An 18,599-nucleotide genomic window follows, 5' to 3' on the forward strand; every position below is an offset into this window, starting at 1 on the left:
CATTTTTTACCGGAAGCGACGCATGTGTTACGGCCCCTACACATGGCGGCGTGCGTTGCCGCTTCAACGCTTCTGCCCATTCACTTTTAATGGGGTGACGTCACGATACGCCGAACTGCATTGTGGGAGCAAAGCGTAGCTTCTCTCGCGGTGCTCGCTGCAAAAGTAGAGCAATGTTCTACTTTTGACGCCTCGATGGAGGTGTCAGCCAATGAAATCATATGCCAGTACAAGCTCTAGCCAATCAAACCGCGTGCTTGTGTGTCTGGGGCGGGAGATTCATGTGATTGGTTGTTGGTCGAGTTTCAGCCCCCCCCGCCGGCAAGCGACAACGCACGCCGCCGTGTGTAGGGGCCGTTACTCTCATGTATACAAGTACATGGAATGATATAAACAACAAACAGAAGGTTTTGATCTGTGGAATAACTGTAATGATGAGCTGAAATACTGTGCAACTTTATCTAAACTAAAACTATTATTTAGAAGCCAAATCATTAAAGCTGGAACTGCTACCTCCGCGACCCGACCACGGATAAGCGGGAGAAGAAGGATGGATCATTAAAAGTTACGAGCCGGACCTGTGAACTCATGCTTGCTATTTCTTGTCGTTGTAAAAGTTATTTCTTTTTGGTTGTTTTGTACAAAGAAATTATTTGTTTAAAACAATGAATGAAATATCACAGATGCTGATGACGATGACCTAATCTTTTATTTTCATGAACAATATATGCTAGAGGAGGACCAGAAACGTTTGTAAGCTTCTTCTTGCCCCTTTTGAACATGAAGGAAGCTATTTGAGAATTATTTTTTTTACTCCTTGAAAGTTTTTTTCGTTATAATTATTTGTATTATTATAACTATTGTTTGTTTTGTTTCTAACATGTTCAATGAATTATATAAAATAATATATATGTACTAGATAAATAATTAGCAAGATGCAACCATGGATGTATAATAAGAACTGGATACAGCGTGGGAGGCGGGGTCTCATTCTTTCCTATGAGAGCTGCTCATTGGCTCATGAGGACCAAATGGCCAAACTTTTGAGAGAGCGAAACGTCAGATTACCCAGCATGCCTAGCTGTCAGAGTAGAAGAACCCGTATGTGCGCTCACAGAGCATGCGCCCCTTAAGCCCCGCCCCCCGAGCTCCCACTCTCAGCTCAGTAGAATGAATGGAGACAAAAATGAAATCTAGATTCGGCTTTTAGTGCATTTTACAACTTTAAGGACCGAATGATTCTAATAAGGGCTATAAAATAGTTCATACTGGGTAGTTTATTTAGTGATTTACAGACGTCTCTTTCCCCATGTTAGTCAATGGGGAAAAGTCTTTCTGGGCCCAGTGACGTCACGGACTGATATGGAAGTTGTAGTACCGCCGTTTGGACACAAAGAATATTTCCATCGGAGTCCGGCGCACTTCCTGGGGGCTTGGATGCAACAGATGAATGTTTATGGATGTTCTTTAAAAAGTTATGGCCTGTGGGATGAATGAATAAAGTGTATTATTTGTGTCAGGTGACCTTCTCCAGGCCGTGGTCCTGGCGGTTCATCAGCGTCTTCCAGTGTTCGTAGAGCTCGATGTCGTGCGTCTGGATGTCCTTCAGAGTTCCTTCTCTCAGCACCGAGCCGTCCTTCATCGCTATGATCTGGAGAAAAGACACATTAGATATTTATGGCTTTCATTTAATAGATATTACTCACTGAAAGGTGCATACAAAAAAAAACGTGGGTTTGGACCGCTGATTAGGTTCAGGTTCAGGTTCTTTATTTGTACCCGTAGGTAGATTTAGTTTGCAGAGAAAAAGACAAGGGATCCATCCTGACACACTCTAAAAACAAACACAAACAACAGAAACATCTCTAATAAAAGGACTAGTAAAAAGTACAAGTACACTCTTAATTGCACATCATTTGCACACAAAATGTATTGCGCGTATGATATGTAAGTTTCCACGTACAAAATAATTTGTGTTGAGAAATAGGGTGCAAAGAAGATACAATAACCAGCATAATTGTTCTATATTTGCAAGAAAAACATGCAGAAGATAATATTCGTACCCAGTCGGCGTGTATGAGGTACTGCAGTTTGTGGGTGACCAGGACCACGGTGCGTTTATCGTCCTGCAGGAACTTCAGGATGCCCTCCTGCATCAAGTGATCGCTGAGGTGGATATCCAGAGCTGAGAAGGGATCGTCCTGCGAGACAAAATAAGTACACACAACCTTTACTCAAGTAGAAGTACAGATACTCGTGTTTAAAAATACTCTGGTGAAAGTAGAAGTACTGACTAAACTTCTTTACTCAAGTTAAAGTAAAGAACTTTGAAATGTACTTCAGTAAAAAGTACCCATAACTAGCAGCTGTTTTAAAGAGTACCTGACCTCCCTTTATATTAATAGAACAATAATGTCATTGTTAGCTAATGAATGTTTCCATGCTGAACAACGGCAACATGACAACGTTTCCATTGGTCCCTCTTCTTTAGAGAAGACCAGGAAATGATGGTTACACGGATCGTGTACAAAGGCACGCAATGATTCTAGAAAGTACAGGTATTTGTGTTCGAAATGTAAGATGTAAGATTGCCCTCCGAAAAATAAGTAGTGGAGTAAATAATATGGCTTTCATTTAAATAAATAAATAACAGTTTATTAACCCTCCTGTTGTCTTCGGGTCAAATCTGACCGATTTACTACTTTCATCAATCGTAACTTTTTTGTTTTACATTAGATTGCATCAAGGATGATATGATATCCTTCACAGTAGATATTTGAACAATTAGTAACCATCCGGATCAGATAAAACACACACATACACACATACACACACACACACACACACACACACACACACACACACACACATACCATGTATACATCACTTCAGGGGACATTACATTGACTTACATGCATTTCCTGGAGACTTATCCTAACCTTAACCATAACCAACACATGCCTAACCCTAACCCTAATCCTAACCCTAACCCTAATCCTAAACCTAACCAAGTCTTCACCCTAAAATTAATGATTCCCCTTATGGAGACCTCCAATTTGTCCCCATAAGAGAGGCGAGTCCCCACACGTGACTGTGTAAACAGATTTAGGTCCCCACAAGTATATTAATGCTAGGCCACACACATACACACACACACTCTAGATGTGTCCCCCCCCCCTTATGTGCCCAATCCCCCCATGTGAATCACACCTGGCACACGCAAACACACAGAACAATTTGACACATTTCCCGCTCTTATGTGCCCATCCCCCCACATGGATCACAGCCAGGCCCTCCCATTTGACTTTCTTGCCCTTCCCCAATAAACACGATTTTTATTATTTATAAAAATTAAAAAAAAAATATTTTTATTTTTGTTGTTGTTATAAATAAACTGTGAACTTTTATGCTACGATGTATGTGATATCAGATCGTAACTAAAACAAAAAAATCGCAGGCTACGTCAAATAAATTCACGTGTCTGTTGTGATTTGTGATTCGTCCACATTTAGACCAATCACAGCGTCACACTCTGCCGCCTATTCTGGATTTGTTTATTGTTTATTGTGCATTCTGTAGACTCCCATTTCTGTTTGAATTACACAATGGACATCAGAAATTGGCTCAAAAGCTCTAAGGATTTATTAAAACGAAATAGCGATGAAAGAACTGCAGCCGATGGTGCTGCTGGCGACCCTGCACCTGCCGTTGCAGCAGCACGCCTTAATGTCACAAGCTTGACCTCGGCAAACCCCGGGGCTGAGTTAGCGAGCCCAATCCTTGACTCATCAAGGCGACCGCCACCAACGATGTCCTCCGAGGCACAGCTCCTTGTGCCCCTACCGTCACCACCTGCGTTGACACACCCTGTACCACACCTGCCAGCATCCTCCTCCTCCTGCTCCGTGCCGGTGCCTCCGCTCCAGACGCTACCTTGCAGCACATCAACAGGTACTATTGGGCCAGCAACCGCTCAAAGACCAACAGCCCCAGATGATCTTGGGGTTAATAAACCCAGCCAGGTGAAACTGGATCGTTATCCAGAGAGATTGTTTTCAGGAAAGAAGCGCATTTTAGCCGCTGCATGGAACAACAACAGACCATGGCTTGAAGATTCGTTAAAAGCAGACGCAGCCTTTTGTTTCCCCTGTAGACAGTTTAAAGTAAATACGTCTTCATCTGATGCGGCTTTTACTGTCAAAGGTTTTTGCGACTGGAAACACGCATTACAGACTGATAAAGGACTGCTAAGACATGCCGCATCAAAAGAACACATTTCATGTGAGAGTTTGTGGAGAGAGAGAGAAGAGAGAGAGAGAGAGAGAGAGAGAGAGAGAGAGGAGAGAGGAGAGAGAGAGGAGAGAGAGGAGAGAGGAGAGAGAGAGAGAGAGAGAGAGAGAGAGATACGCGAGGAAACAAATACGGAAATTAGTACTTTGGTGCAGATCAGCTGCATGGAGCCATTATTACGTGTCAGCTGTCGTTGATATTATAGCTTTTTTAGCTGTCAACCAACTCCCTCTCAGAGGTGACCACGATTCACTCCACAGCATGTCCGAGTCAGGCAGTGGGCTCTTCCTATCGCTGTTTGAGTATACGCTGCAGCACAAAGATGCAGAGCTGGCCACAATAATGGAAAGCATTCCCCACACAGCAACACACACCTCTCACGACATGCACAATGCCATAATAGAGCTAACAGCAGTTCATCGTCTCCGTCTCTACTATTTCTCTCCGAGTGCAGCGATGAGGAAGCTGCCATCCTTAACCAGTGTGCCTTGCTCGTGATTCACCAGTGTTTGTGCTGCCACGCACACAATGTTTCAAAAGTAGTTTCTATGTTGCCCTTTATTTGTGTATGTATTTGCGATAAGTGTGCGTCTTTGCGCAATGCTGTTTGATATATATATTGTGCCGCAGACCCGCAGCATGTGACGGTGTTGTGGGCCCTCCCATGAAAATCATATGCCCTCCCTTTAGATTTGTTCTGGCGCCGGGTCTGCATGTTCAGTGTCTATTCTTTGTATATTTACTGCAGTGTTTCATGTGTACCAGTAGTCTAATACAATATGTACATTTTGAAAGGGTGTTAAATGACATTTGGTGATGATTAATGTTTTTTGTGTTAATGTAATAGCAGTTAAAACAGGACCGGTCAAATTTAACGAACACCAAAGTGAGGGGGGGGGAAACGAAGACAATAGGAGGGTTAAAGTGTGGTAATGGAGTTTGAACCCTGAGATATGAGAAGCACTCCCTCCTCATTATACGTTTAACAAGTAATCGCTGTAGACATTACACAGAGTGATGTGTGTGTTGAAGAATTACTCTGAGAGCTTTTTTTAATGGGAAGTATGCCTGATAACAAATTAAAGCTGGAGGTGGCAACAGGAAATCATCTGGAAGACAAACACATGACGGCAGGACACCTCCTCATCCCAGAGGACGATGTGTTTTATCGTAGAAATAATCATAAAGACATGTAGGATAAAGACGTGACGACAGGGCGTTACTATGGCTACATTAATCTAATTAAACGTGCGGTAATGCATCAGAAATAACAATAATAGGTGATACAAATCAGAACATACAGTGGAGGTATATGTCATGTTTTGTGCATTTTTTCGGGGGGTTTTCTCACCAAGAAGACGATGTTGGTGTTCTGGTAGAGCGCTCTGGCCACGCAGATCCTCTGTCTCTGACCTCCACTCAGGTTGATGCCCTGAATCACAGCAGAACACACACAATATCAGCTTATTTTCAAAATAAAGTAACATTGAATGAGTCGGGGAAGATACCAAACCATTCTGTTGCAAAATATTTTAAAACAATCACTTCTCTAAGGGTTCATTTAAATAATACTACAAATGTAACTAGAATATTCACCTACATAACATTTGATGCTAAGAAGGTGACAGTAGTAGCTGTTTTGTTGCTTTCTGGGGCTTTTACTTTGAAAAACAATACTTTTCCTGAGCTTTCAGTAAGGATACGGTAACTCTATAGGGATTTTATTTTGAAAAACAATACTTTTCCTGAGCCTTTAGTGAGGATACGGTAACTCTATAGGGCTTTTACTTTGAAAAACAATACTTTTCCTGAGCTTTCAGTAAGAATACGATAACTCTATAGGGCTTTTAATTTGAACAACAATACTTTTCCTGAGCCTTCAGTAAATATACGATAACTCTATGGGGCTTTTACTTTGAAAAGCAATACCTTTCCTGAGCCTTCAGTAAGGATACGGTGGCTCTATAGGGCTTTTACTTTGAAAAACAATACTTTTCCTGAGCCTTCAGTAAGGATACGGTAACTCTATAGGGCTTTTACTTTGAAAAACAATACTTTTCCTGAGCCTTCAGTAAGGATACGGTAACTCTATAGGGCTTTTACTTTGAAAAAACAATACTTTTCCTGAGCTTTCAGTAAGGATACGGTAACTCTATAGGGCTTTTACTTTGAAAAACAATACTTTTCCTGAGCCTTCAGTAAGGATACGGTAACTCTATAGGGCTTTTACTTTGAAAAACAATACTTTTCCTGAGCCTTCAGTAAGGATATGGTAACTCTATAGGGCTTTTACTTTGAAAAACAATACTTTTCCTGAGCTTTCAGTAAGGATACGGTAACTCTATAGGGCTTTTACTTTGAAAAACAATACTTTTCCTGAGCTTTCAGTAAGAATACGGTAACTCTATAGGGCTTTTACTTTGAAAAACAATACTTTTCCTGAGCTTTCAGTAAGGATACGGTAACTCTATAGGGATTTTATTTTGAAAAACAATACTTTTCCTGAGCCTTTAGTGAGGATACGGTAACTCTATAGGGCTTTTACTTTGAAAAACAATACTTTTCCTGAGCTTTCAGTAAGAATACGGTAACTCTATAGGGCTTTTACTTTGAAAAACAATACTTTTCCTGAGCCTTCAGTAAGGATATGGTAACTCTATAGGGCTTTTACTTTGAAAAACAATACTTTTCCTGAGCCTTCAGTAAGGATACGGTGACTCTATATGGCTTTTATTTTGGTAAAACAGCCTCGCCTGGAGCTTCTTGTTTGTGCACAGTACCTCTATAGCGCTTTTATTTTGAAAAACAATACTTTTCCTGAGCCTTCAGTAAGGATACAGTAACCATATGAAGCTTTTATGTGGAAAACCAAGCAAAACCTGAGCTTCCTGCAACAATTAAGTTACTTTCTGGGCTTTCATTTTGAAATTAGCTTCCTGTTAGTGTACAGTAACTCTATGTGGCTTTTATTTTGAAAAAGGTGAGCTGTTTGGTGTCATTATGTGAGGTTATTCCATAAAAAGGGGGTGTTAAAATATGCCTACCCTCTCTCCAATCTCAGTTTGGTCTCCAAAAGGCAGCAGGTCGATATCAGGCTGCAGAGAACAAGCGTCTATCACCGTCTTGTACCTGAAAAACACATCAAACACCATCAGAGATGAACATTAAGTGGTCATTTAAGGAAGTTACAATGTCATTTTCTTACATTACAAAGTGATAAAAGCACCAAAGAATTAATTAACTTCAATCTGTGTCTCTTGTTTTTACCTCTGCTTGTTGAAAGGACTTCCGAAAGGTGATGTTTTCTTCCACCGTGGCGTTGAGCAGCCAGGACTTCTGGGTAGCGTAGGCCACAGAGTACCTGTTCTTGCTAGGTGCATCATGGGAAACAGAGGCAAAGAGACAAGTTAGAACTACAAGTCATGTGTTCATAAAGCCTTAAAGAGCACGAGTACTGATCTGGGTTCAATGATTTTAAGGTGGCTCACTTAATACATAATTAAAACATATATGTGGCTAAAGCTAACCAATACATTACTGATAAAACGTTGAATAACTTCCTTTTTTTGTCTAAAGGTGTTTATTTTACATTTTCTAAACAATATATGGAATTATTTTATAAGAGTATTTTTATCCTTTGCTGATAAGTGAGCCAAAGCTTCTTTCTTTCACTTTTTTGTACACAATTTATCCTTTTGTGACTATTCATTCAACTGAAATACATAATGACAAGGATAGAGTTTATTGAACTTAATTTCTTTTATAGGATAATGACATACTACATGCTGGAGATACAAAAAAATATAGCTTTTTAGGATAAAACTGCACTTAAATGCACCCCAAAATGCATATAATATTAAAGATCAGTCCATTAGATGCAATGATTTGTCTTTTCAAAGCCTATAAAATCTCTATTATTACATATATGTTGTTAAACTGACAGTCTAAACCATGTTTTCTTCCTTTTGAAGCGAACACTATTTACTACATTTGCATTACATCAAATTCATATGTCAGCATTTCTACCAGTCACACTTTTATATCCATCTCTTGCTTAAAAATGGTTCCTTAAATGTATTTAAAAGGTAAAGCTGTTCTCAGATCAGTTCTCCTGTTCTCCGCAGCTTTATAGAAGCGACACCCAAACACAGAAAAGGGAACGAGAGGAAGGATCAAACTGCACATGAGGATGTTTTGTCAGAAAGGAGAGATACATATGGATCGGGTTAAGGATGAGATGCAAACCACCTCCAGCCTGATCAACAACAACAACACCAACAACACCAACAACAACACAACAGAGATACAACAACAATAAACTGAAGCGTTGTGCTGGGAGTCTGCTGAGGTTTTTCATTCAACCTTTAAAAACAAACTTATATTCACGTAATTTTTTAGTATCCTGTCTTAGGATATTTCCCCTTAGTATGAAGTTACACGATATTTTGTAGTATGACGTGTTGTCCTTGTTAATTAAAGGATTATTCTACATTTTAGACAACTACAAACATGTAGAAAGGCAAATGTTTGCATGAAGAGTATGCAACGGTATTGTGTGAATCAGAATCGGTTTTATTTTCCAAGTAGGTTTACACATACGAGGAATTTGCTTTTCCATAAGTGGTGCATACAGAGAGCCAGAAAGTAGAATAAGCATAAAACAAGATAAAAAAGTACACAATTCTAAAAGCTAAGACTAGAAGAAAAACAAAAGACAATATTTACACAACACATAGTTATGTAGGAAACTGAGAGCAGTTCAAATGTAATAAAATAAGACTGAATTATATTCAAAGTGGAGAGCTATGCTGATTTAAAAAAGAGGTTGTGCAGGATTTAAAATATTTTATCTCTCATATATTGCAGAAATCTCTTATGGCGCATTTCCACTGCTTAGTGCGGTAATGTTAGGCCTTGGTTGGCCAGGCTCACTTTATGCTGCGCTTCCATTACAGTTTAGTAGCTGGGGCAGTAACTATAGTAACGCAGTGTAGGCGGAGCCGTGACGTCATCTTCAATACGAAGCCACAGACAACCAACATCAGCCGTTAGCTGTTAGCACTCAGAGCTCACAGCTCCTCATATCTGTTCAGAAACTAGACAGAAGTTAAACAAGTACAAACGACAGACTGCCTGTGTCATGGAGAATACAGTCGCTGGTTTATGTATGTCTGTAGGCCGTTGTTGTGAGTGTGGACGGTCGGAGCATTTACAACGTTAGCTTAGCCAAGCTCCATTCAGACAACACGCATTTTAAAAGGTTGTTCGCCTGCCGTCTGTCTGCAGACTCGTCAAAGCGTTAATTCATGGTTTTTACTAACCGGTATCAGTGTGTTGTTACTTCGGCATCATTTAGAAACGTGTATTACAATTAAATCACGGTCAAATATGTTCATGTTGTTGTAGTTGCCAGCGATTCTCTCTCTAGTTTCAGCAGACTCAGCCCGGTTGTTGGCCCGGAAAGAACCTCGATTTTGGAGAGCCAGAAAAACTGTGAAAAAGTACCCGTTAGCCTGAACTACGCCGAGTGGAAACGCAACAAAAACGGGCCGGGTTTGGCACGGCACGCTTAAACCGTGCTACGCGCTGCAGTGGACATTTGCCATAAGTGTGATACGTGTTATAATAATTTTTTTTTACAGTATTTACGTGTCTTGTGCTGAATTATTAGAGCATTAATGAAGAGACACATTAGTTTGAAGGTCAAAAATCATTATAGAACTAACTTTATACATGTGCAGAAATGTGCATTAATATTACATTACATGTCACTTGTTAGACGCTTTTATCCAAAGCGACTCACATACTCAATACTGTGGACAATCCCCACAGGAGCAATTTGGGGTGAAGTGTCTCAGGGACACAACGACATGCTGACTGCAGTGGGGTTTGAACCTGTGACTCCCTGATCCGAACACAAACGCACAACCCACTGCGCCACACGCCTCCCTAATAAAGCATCTTGTTTGTTTGTTTGTTTGTTTGATTAAGGACAATGACTCCCAGCATTAAAAGCACAAACCACACTGGGAACAGAGAGGAGGAAGAGCAACACAACGAGGACAAGAAGACGGTTCTTAAAGTCTAAAGGCTGAAGCAGCTGATCCTGAACACACACATATGAACATAATGCTGGGAGATCTAAAGTCATTTAAAGAATATTTTATGAGATATGTGTTCAATTCAAGAAAAAAGTAATAATTGCACGTAAAAGAAAACTGGGATATTCTCTAAGAATGATCAGACATATTAAATGACTATAAGTATTACAAAGGTAGAAAAAGCTATTACTTATTGATACAAAAATAAAATAATAGCAAGTAAAATAATTTGAGAGAAAAAAAATAAAATTAAAATGTTTTTCTCAGAGATTTAAGTAAAAATAAAAATATGAGAACATTTAGAAAATATATAAATGTATATACATGTATATTAGTATAAGAAAGTTACATAAAACTAATAAAATCTCCAAAATGATAGCATGTTAACTAAAAAAAAGATTACAGACTGAACTGCAGTATGTAAACGCTTTGAGGGGAGAGACTGGATAAAGCTCTATATAAGTATAGTCCATTTACCATTATATTTATGCAGTATAATGCACCGTGAAATACATTAACATAAAAACTAACACGGTCCATATGTGTGTGTGCATGAACAACATCGCCATAAATACTACAGGACTAGCTTTGAGTGCAGCGGTATCAGTACTTTCTCCTGAGAGAGGTGAAGGGTAAGGATGGAGAATGAAGTGACATCACAGACAGAAAAACAAAAAGGAGGTGAACGAGGGGTCAGAGGTCACTTCAGATCTGAAACAGGAAGAGGAAGGTCTACCTCTGGACGTCTTCATCTCTCTCCTCTGCCCCTGACCAACTGTCAAAGTCACGTCATTGAGTTAGAGCGACATCTAATGAGTGTGTATAAAAAAAGTCCTAGAAAGACAAGGTAAACTTAACTAATGTGCATTTAAAAAAAAGGTATCATGGGGTCAGATTAGAACTTTCCAGAGGGGGGTTCGTTTAGCATGAAGCACTTGAAATAACTAAAGGATAAGTTAACAAAGAAAGTAGAAAGAAAGTGAGGTCAAAGAAAACTATTTCTGCTAAAACGTTAGCAAAGATTGAGAGCTGTATCTCACACGGCACTGTCACTTTAATTCATGTTCCTTTGCTTTTAAATGAGTGTTTTTAAATGCCTTTTTATGATATGTTTCTTAACCCTCCTATTGTCTTCGTGTTCCCCCCCTCACTTTGGTGTTCGAGGTCAAATGTGACCGGTCCTGTTTTAACTGCTATTATATTAACACAAAGACCATTAATCATCACCAAATTTCATTTAACACCCTTTCAAACTGTACATATTGTATCAGACTACTGGTACACATGAAACACTGCAGTACATATACAAAGAACAGACACTGAACATGTATTGGTGTGCCAGGTGTGATCCATGTGGGGGGAGGGGCACATAAGAGCGGGAAATGTTTCAAATTGTTCTGTGTGTGTGTGTGTGTGTGTGTGTGTGTGTGTGTGTGTGTGTGTGTGTGTGTGTGTGTGTGTGTGTGTGTGTGTGTGTGTGTGTGTGTTTTATCTGATCCCAATGGTTACTAATTCCTTTTCTTTATGGCGGTCATGTTTGACCGGGAACACCATGGGTGTTACAAAGTTGACTAAATCATCCAAAATCCAACTAAAGTGGTGATCAGCCATTTCATATGTTCACATGTCTACTGTGAAGGATATCATAAAGCCTTAATGCAATCGAATGTAAAACAAAAAAGTTATGATTGATGAAAGTAGTAAATCGGTCAGATTTGACCCGAAGACAACAGGAGGGTTTATGCTCTTAATATCTTTCATTTTTGTAAAGCACTTTGAATTGCCTTGTGTTGGAAGGTGCTATATAAAGACAATACTTTTCCTGAGCCTTCAGTAAGGATACGGTAACTCTATAGGGCTTTTATGTTGAAAATCAACACTTTTCCTGAGCCTTCAGTAAGGATACGGTAACTCTATAGGGCTTTTATTTTGAAAAACAATACTTTTCCTGAGCCTTCAGTAAGGATACGGTAACTCTATAGGGCTTTTACTTTGAAAAACAATACTTTTCCTGAGCCTTCAGTAAGGATACGGTAACTCTATAGGGCTTTTACTTTGAAAAACAATACTTTTCCTGAGCCTTCAGTAAGGATACGGTAACTCTATAGGGCTTTTATTTTGAAAATCAACACTTTTCCTGAGCCTTCAGTAAGGATACAGTAACTCTATAGGGCTTTTACTTTGAAAAACAATACTTTTCCTGAGCCTTCAGTAAGGATACAGTAACTCTATAGGGCTTTTACTTTGAAAAACAATACTTTTCCTGAGCCTTCAGTACAGTGACTTTATGACTTTATGAAGCTTTTATGTAGAAAACCAAGCGAAACCTGAGCTTTCTGCAACAATTAAGTTACTTTCTGGGCTTTCATTTTTTTAAATTAGTTTCCTGTTAGTGTACAGTAACTCTATGGGGCTTTTATTTTGAAAAGGTGAGCTGTTTGGTGTCATTATGTGGTTATTCCATAAAAAGGGGGTGTTAAAATATGTCTACCCTCTCTCCAATCTCAGTTTGGTCTCCAACTGAGATTGGGGAGATAAATAAATAAACTTGCCTTGTCCAAAATATCATATCTACCTTAAATAATAAAACAGCTTGTATAGCAGGAAAGTTAACTTTAATATCTTATGATTTTAAGAATAGAAGATATTTTTTATATGTGTGAAACTTGTGTCAAAAGTTTGTCAAAATAGAAAAATCTAAATAAAAAGTCACATCATTGAGTTAGAGCGAGATCTAATGAGTGTGTACTTGTGTTTGTGAGTGGAAATATGGCAATACAAAAGACAGAGGAGACAGCTGAGAGGAACAAACAAACATCTGTTAATAACAAGAAGAAGAGAGCGGACAGAGGGAGGGAAGGAGAACGTGGCGGACGTGTTTTCCCACCAGATAATGAAGACATGATGTCGACGGCCAAATGTTAAACGGATTAAACTTCCCACCCCGAGGAGGAGAAGAAGAGGAGTGGAAGTGATGTGGTCACTGTCTGTCGGCCATTATTGGGTTTGTGGCTTCTTCTGAAATGTCTCATATTCTCTGACTGTGAGGGTGTGTGTGATAATTAAAGGGTTATTCAGTGGGTCTTCACAGAACGAGGCCAAGGCAGGTTTTTTTAACTTCTAACCTGTAGGTTTTAGTGGAAATGTTTTAATAAAAGTGACCAGAAAATGACTATCCCAGCCTTTAAGCGCAAAGGTGATTTGCAGGTGAAAAGAGGTCTAGGCGCTCAGGTAAAAACTGGACTTAATTTGTGATTTTCAGTTAAACCTGTAATTAATTATGTGTGTTGTATATTTTAAGTAAGTTGTGTTTTTAAATGTTTTTATGAATGTTATCCTGTATGTAAAGCGACTTTGAGTAGCTCGAAAAGCGCTCTATGAATCAAATGTATTATTATAATTATTTTTAAAATTATTTTATATAAATATATATACATTAAATGGATAATAACTACTATATATATTTTTTCATTATTATATATATTTTGTTACTGTCTATTATTTTTTCTGTAAATCAACGAATTCGTCAACTAATCATTGCAGCTCTAGTTTTTCTAAAGTGTTCCTCAGGTTCATGGATGCCGGAAGGGGGGGGTGCTGCGAGGCTCCACTAGCACCCGCACCCCCAAACGCGGCGCACCTACAGTGTAAGCGCTGTTAGGGAATAACTTGCTTAGGTATTCAACCTTCGACACAGTTCATCGTTTTCTCCTCTCACTGTCTCTTTCCCACGGCATAGGTCTACGGCCTGGGGTATTGCTGCTATCTCTCTTAAGGAGGGGGAGCTTGGACGCATTGTTGTTGCCAGTCTATGACGGAGCACAAGCCACCATGAGGTAGTTTACTGTTCAGGGACGAAGGTTCCCTGACGCACATACTTCTCTATGGACGAGAGCTCTATAGATTCAGGGTCCATAATGTTTAGTCTCATTGATAAAGAATGTTGATTATTACACTCTGAACTAGTTAAAACCTCGAGCTACAGAAAGAGTTCTTCAGAATTGGTTTGGCGACCGCTGTGTCAACTCGTGGCACGTGACATGTCTTGTGAATTCTCCGGCCGAAAATAAACCGTCAGTGTTTGCCGTCAAAGCACCAGCTCTCCTCGAGTCCTGACTCTCCATTGCTACAGAAGTTTCCCCCACAAGCGCGCCACAGTTTCCACTAGCCCCCCCCCCCCCCCCCCCCCCCCAGGTTGTCACAGTGTCGCCGCTGCGAGACGCTACTAGCCCCCCGCCCCCCCCCGCGCCGCACCCCCAACTCTGACTGACTTCCCGCATCCCTGATCTGCCGCTACTCAATTATTTTGACATTTTCTCAGATCTTTTGTTGGGGGTATTTTTGACTATTAAAATGTCTTTAAGTGACTATTAAACCCTCAACAGATAAAAAGTATAACTACTTTATGTTTGTTTTTTCTTCATCTGTATTAGGATGATCATACTGCTTGCAATTAAGTTGATTTAAGCTTCTTACACGTTACATAAATCACCGTAAACTGGACGAATGGATGGAGATTAAATATGAGTGTTTACAGACAGAGTGAGGGATTGTGTTTCAGGAAGAAGGGACCAGAGAGAAAGTACCTGATGTTCCCCTCGTGAGCCATCTCATTATCAGACTGCCTGATATGGCAAGAGAGCAGGAGGTGAAGAGAAAGAAACACACACACACAATACAATACAATACACACACACACACACACACACACACACACACACACACACACACACACACACACACACACACACACACACACACACACACACACACACAACACACACACACACACCCAGACAAAGGTTAGTGTGCAGCCCTTGAAGCTACAGATTCTCCTTTATCTTGCATTTACAAAATATGTTATATAAGACGTGCTTGGATGTGTGTTGCATGTACTAAAGTGGATTCTTGTATACAATGAAATGCATGTTGTTATGCTGCATCAGGCACGGTACTCTACAGATTTAGACCTGTAGATATATAGGGAGACATTTGAAAGAAAGAAGAAGAAGTAATGGCATCAAAGAAACAAGAAAGATATAGAAGTATCACTGGAAACACACAGCTTGACGAGCTGATAGGAAAATAAATACATGTTTTCCGACTTGGCCACATTATAAGGTATATTAACTGTGATTTAAATCTAAATGGCTACAGATGTCAGTTTACAACATGTTTGAGTCGCTGGGAATGGAAATGGTAAAAGTCATAGTACTCTTTTCAAGAAAGCATTCAAATATAACTGGATAAAAGACATAAAAAATACACGTTCTTTATTTCTATAATCACCTTCTTCAATCTCTAAAAGTGAACAAACTCTTGCATAAGACATGAGATTCTTCCACTGCTCCTTTCTCCCCATGACACAGACCCCACACGGCATCTTAGAGATACAAAATAATCTTTGTTTGCTTGTAAGAAAATCTAAAAAGACACTATTTCATAATATGTTTTATAATGGTCTTACTTGCTCCAGTAGACCCTCCCATCGATGGTCTGCATCTCCCCGAGCATGGCCAGCAGCAGAGAGGATTTCCCACAACCCACCTGGCCTACAATCATGGTCAGCTGACCTGAAGAGGCAGGAAACAAGTGGTGGAGAAAGTTAGTATTGGTGTTTCCCTACGATAATACAGCGTAGTATTTTTTAAAAACGTATGTAAATCCCACCTGTGGGGATGCAGATGTTGATGTCGGACAGCGTGGACAGGTTGCTTCCCCAGGTGAAGAATCCATTGCTCACCTGGAGACAATCAATGCAAAACGAACAGAACAGTATTTATCCCACCGTAGATATTGAAGAAGATTCAACGTATTGTCCTTACGTAGTACAGGTACTATGTAACGAAACGGTTTCTCTGCATTTGACCCATCCTAGTGTTAGGAGCAGTGTGCTGCCATTATGTACGGCGCCCGGGGAGCCGTGTAGGGAACGGTGCCTTGCTCAGGGACACCTCGGTAGCACTTGGTCTTTCCGGGACTTGAACAGGTGACCTTCCAGTTGCCAAGCCAATCCCTATGGTGGTTGCATGCCATTATTTCTTTTAATGTCATAATTAGGGCCGGGACTCGATTAAAAAAATTAATCTAATTAATTAGAGGCTTTGTAATTAATTAATCGAAATTAATCGCATTTTTAATCACATATAAATATTTGACCTGAGAACAGTGAGAAGCAATTTTTTTCACATGGATTTTAGTATACCATTAGGCGCATTCACACCGCAGTACTTTTCCCACAAAGGTTCATGAGAACTTAGTTCATGAGAACTCTTTGAACCTGGGGGTGGATTAGGCAAATGAAGCCACTGACGTCACTTCTTCTTCTTCTGCTTTGGGTTTACTGGCAGGCCGCAAACCACTTCACGGCGTATACTGCCGCCCAAAGTCCCCGGCCGGAAGTCCCCGGAGTTGGGGACTGGCTTCAGTAGAAGCTGCTGGGAGTCCCAGCAGCCTTCCGAGTAAATCGCCAGAACGCCGACACCTCCTCATCTCCACCGCTCCAATGTTTTATTTTGTGTTGCCATAAGTTAGTCTCTCTGCGTTTCTGCGCTGGGCTAATGCTAATAATGCTAATGCGAGGATAATAAAATGGCGGCTTCACAAAACTTTTTGGGAGTTTTACGGGGCGTGGTTTGCAATCCGCCCAGCCAATCAGAAATATAGCTCTTTTCTCACAAGAGAGCCGTACGAAAGTCCCTGCTCTCTAGCAGCTCTCTGCTCTCTAGCAGGGACTTTCGTGGGGGTAAAAAGGTTCTCATGAACTAATTTTAGTACCGGCTCTTTTTGGTGTGAACGCGATAAAAGAGGCTAACGTCCACGCTAGCTGCTATATGTTTTGCATTGAGGTGATACTTGAGGCTTGATGTGCTGCGGTGATATGCGAATTCCTTTTTGCATAATTTGCACACAACCGTGCTCTTATCGACGCTTCCATCCGTCCGTTTTTTAAAACAACATTTCCCACTGTTGTTCACTGTGGTTTGTTGTTGTCTGAAGTCATGAACGTTAGTTGGTGCTCCAGTATAATCGGTACGCCTGAAACTCATCCAGTGAGAAACGTTCCGCGGTGCAAAAATAAGTGCGATTAAAATGCGTTAATTTTTTTAACGCGTTAATTTTTGTGTAATTAATTAATCTTAATTAACGCGTTAAAGTCCCGGCCCTAGTCATAATATATGTTGCATTGCTTGAGTAGCCTAGGCCTGGTCTCCATTTTGTATATGACAATAAAGCATTATATTACAAGTCATTTGTTAGACGCTTTTATCCAAAGCCACTTACATACATTCAGTACTGTGGACAATCCCCACAGGAACAATTTGGGGTGAAGTGTCTTGCCTTGTGTGCCCAGGGACACAACGACATGCTGACTGCAATGGGACTCAAACTTGCTACCCTCTGATTCGAAGTCCAGCACTCTACCCACTGAGCCACAGCCGCCCTCAGCCCTAAAGCTTTTGAATTGAACCGATGCTTCAATTTGGATTCCTTCAAAAGGTTTGAAAGGATATTGTGTGATGAAGTATTTGTCTGTGCAGAGGATGTCTCTGTTATTGAGCAACACAGAGCTACGTGCTGTTTTCTTGTTATGCGCAGACCCGCATGACCCATTTCATGTCCTGACCCGGAGTTTAAAAAAACCTCTCGTTCGAGTTCACTGGTGTGAAAGCTGCTCTGTTACACAATGACGGACACATGCTGAGTTCATGGTATGTGAGACTGAAGACAGACGTCATCATGTGACGCATTTCTGAGGTTCTGGAGAGTTCATCTCAACGTACACGGACAAATAAAACAACCTGACCCAAGAGGAGCAGGTGCTTTAGTGGGGAAAGACTGAGAACTCAGAAATACTAACGTTACATGTTCAATATTTGTCACAAGATGATACCATACCAAGACCTACAATTAAAGAGGACATATTCTGCTGCTGTTCAGGTGTGTATCAGTATGTAGTGTCTCTACTTTAAAGAGTCCTCTCCTGCTGATGTTCAGGTGTATATCAGTATGTAGTGTCTCTACTTTAAAGAGTCCTCTCCTGCTGATGTTCAGGTGTGTATCAGTATGTAGTGTCTCTACTTTAAAGAGTCCTCTCCTGCTGATGTTCAGGTGTATATCAGTATGTAGTGTCTCTACTTTAAAGAGTTCTCTCCTGCTGATGTTCAGGTGTATATCAGTATGTAGTGTCTCTACTTTAAAGAGTCC

The 18,599-nt window shown here is 40.3% G+C and overlaps 1 protein-coding gene across 1 annotated transcript in view; it reads right to left on the minus strand.

The window, feature by feature from the left end:
* The window catches only part of abcc9 (ATP-binding cassette, sub-family C (CFTR/MRP), member 9), a gene marked incomplete at both ends in the record, with an annotated part of 81,462 nt that overhangs the window by 33,869 nt on the left and 28,994 nt on the right, over positions 1 to 18,599 (minus strand). Inside the window, 10 exon segments of the mRNA XM_034238689.1 lie at positions 1,526 to 1,651; positions 2,064 to 2,201; positions 5,642 to 5,722; positions 7,335 to 7,419; positions 7,558 to 7,583; positions 7,585 to 7,660; positions 11,128 to 11,166; positions 14,978 to 15,016; positions 15,859 to 15,964; positions 16,062 to 16,134. Coding sequence (XP_034094580.1) covers positions 1,526 to 1,651; positions 2,064 to 2,201; positions 5,642 to 5,722; positions 7,335 to 7,419; positions 7,558 to 7,583; positions 7,585 to 7,660; positions 11,128 to 11,166; positions 14,978 to 15,016; positions 15,859 to 15,964; positions 16,062 to 16,134 — 789 coding nt within the window.

This window comes from Gymnodraco acuticeps, unplaced genomic scaffold (genome assembly GCF_902827175.1).
Source record: "Gymnodraco acuticeps unplaced genomic scaffold, fGymAcu1.1, whole genome shotgun sequence".
Classification (NCBI taxonomy): domain Eukaryota; kingdom Metazoa; phylum Chordata; class Actinopteri; order Perciformes; family Bathydraconidae; genus Gymnodraco; species Gymnodraco acuticeps.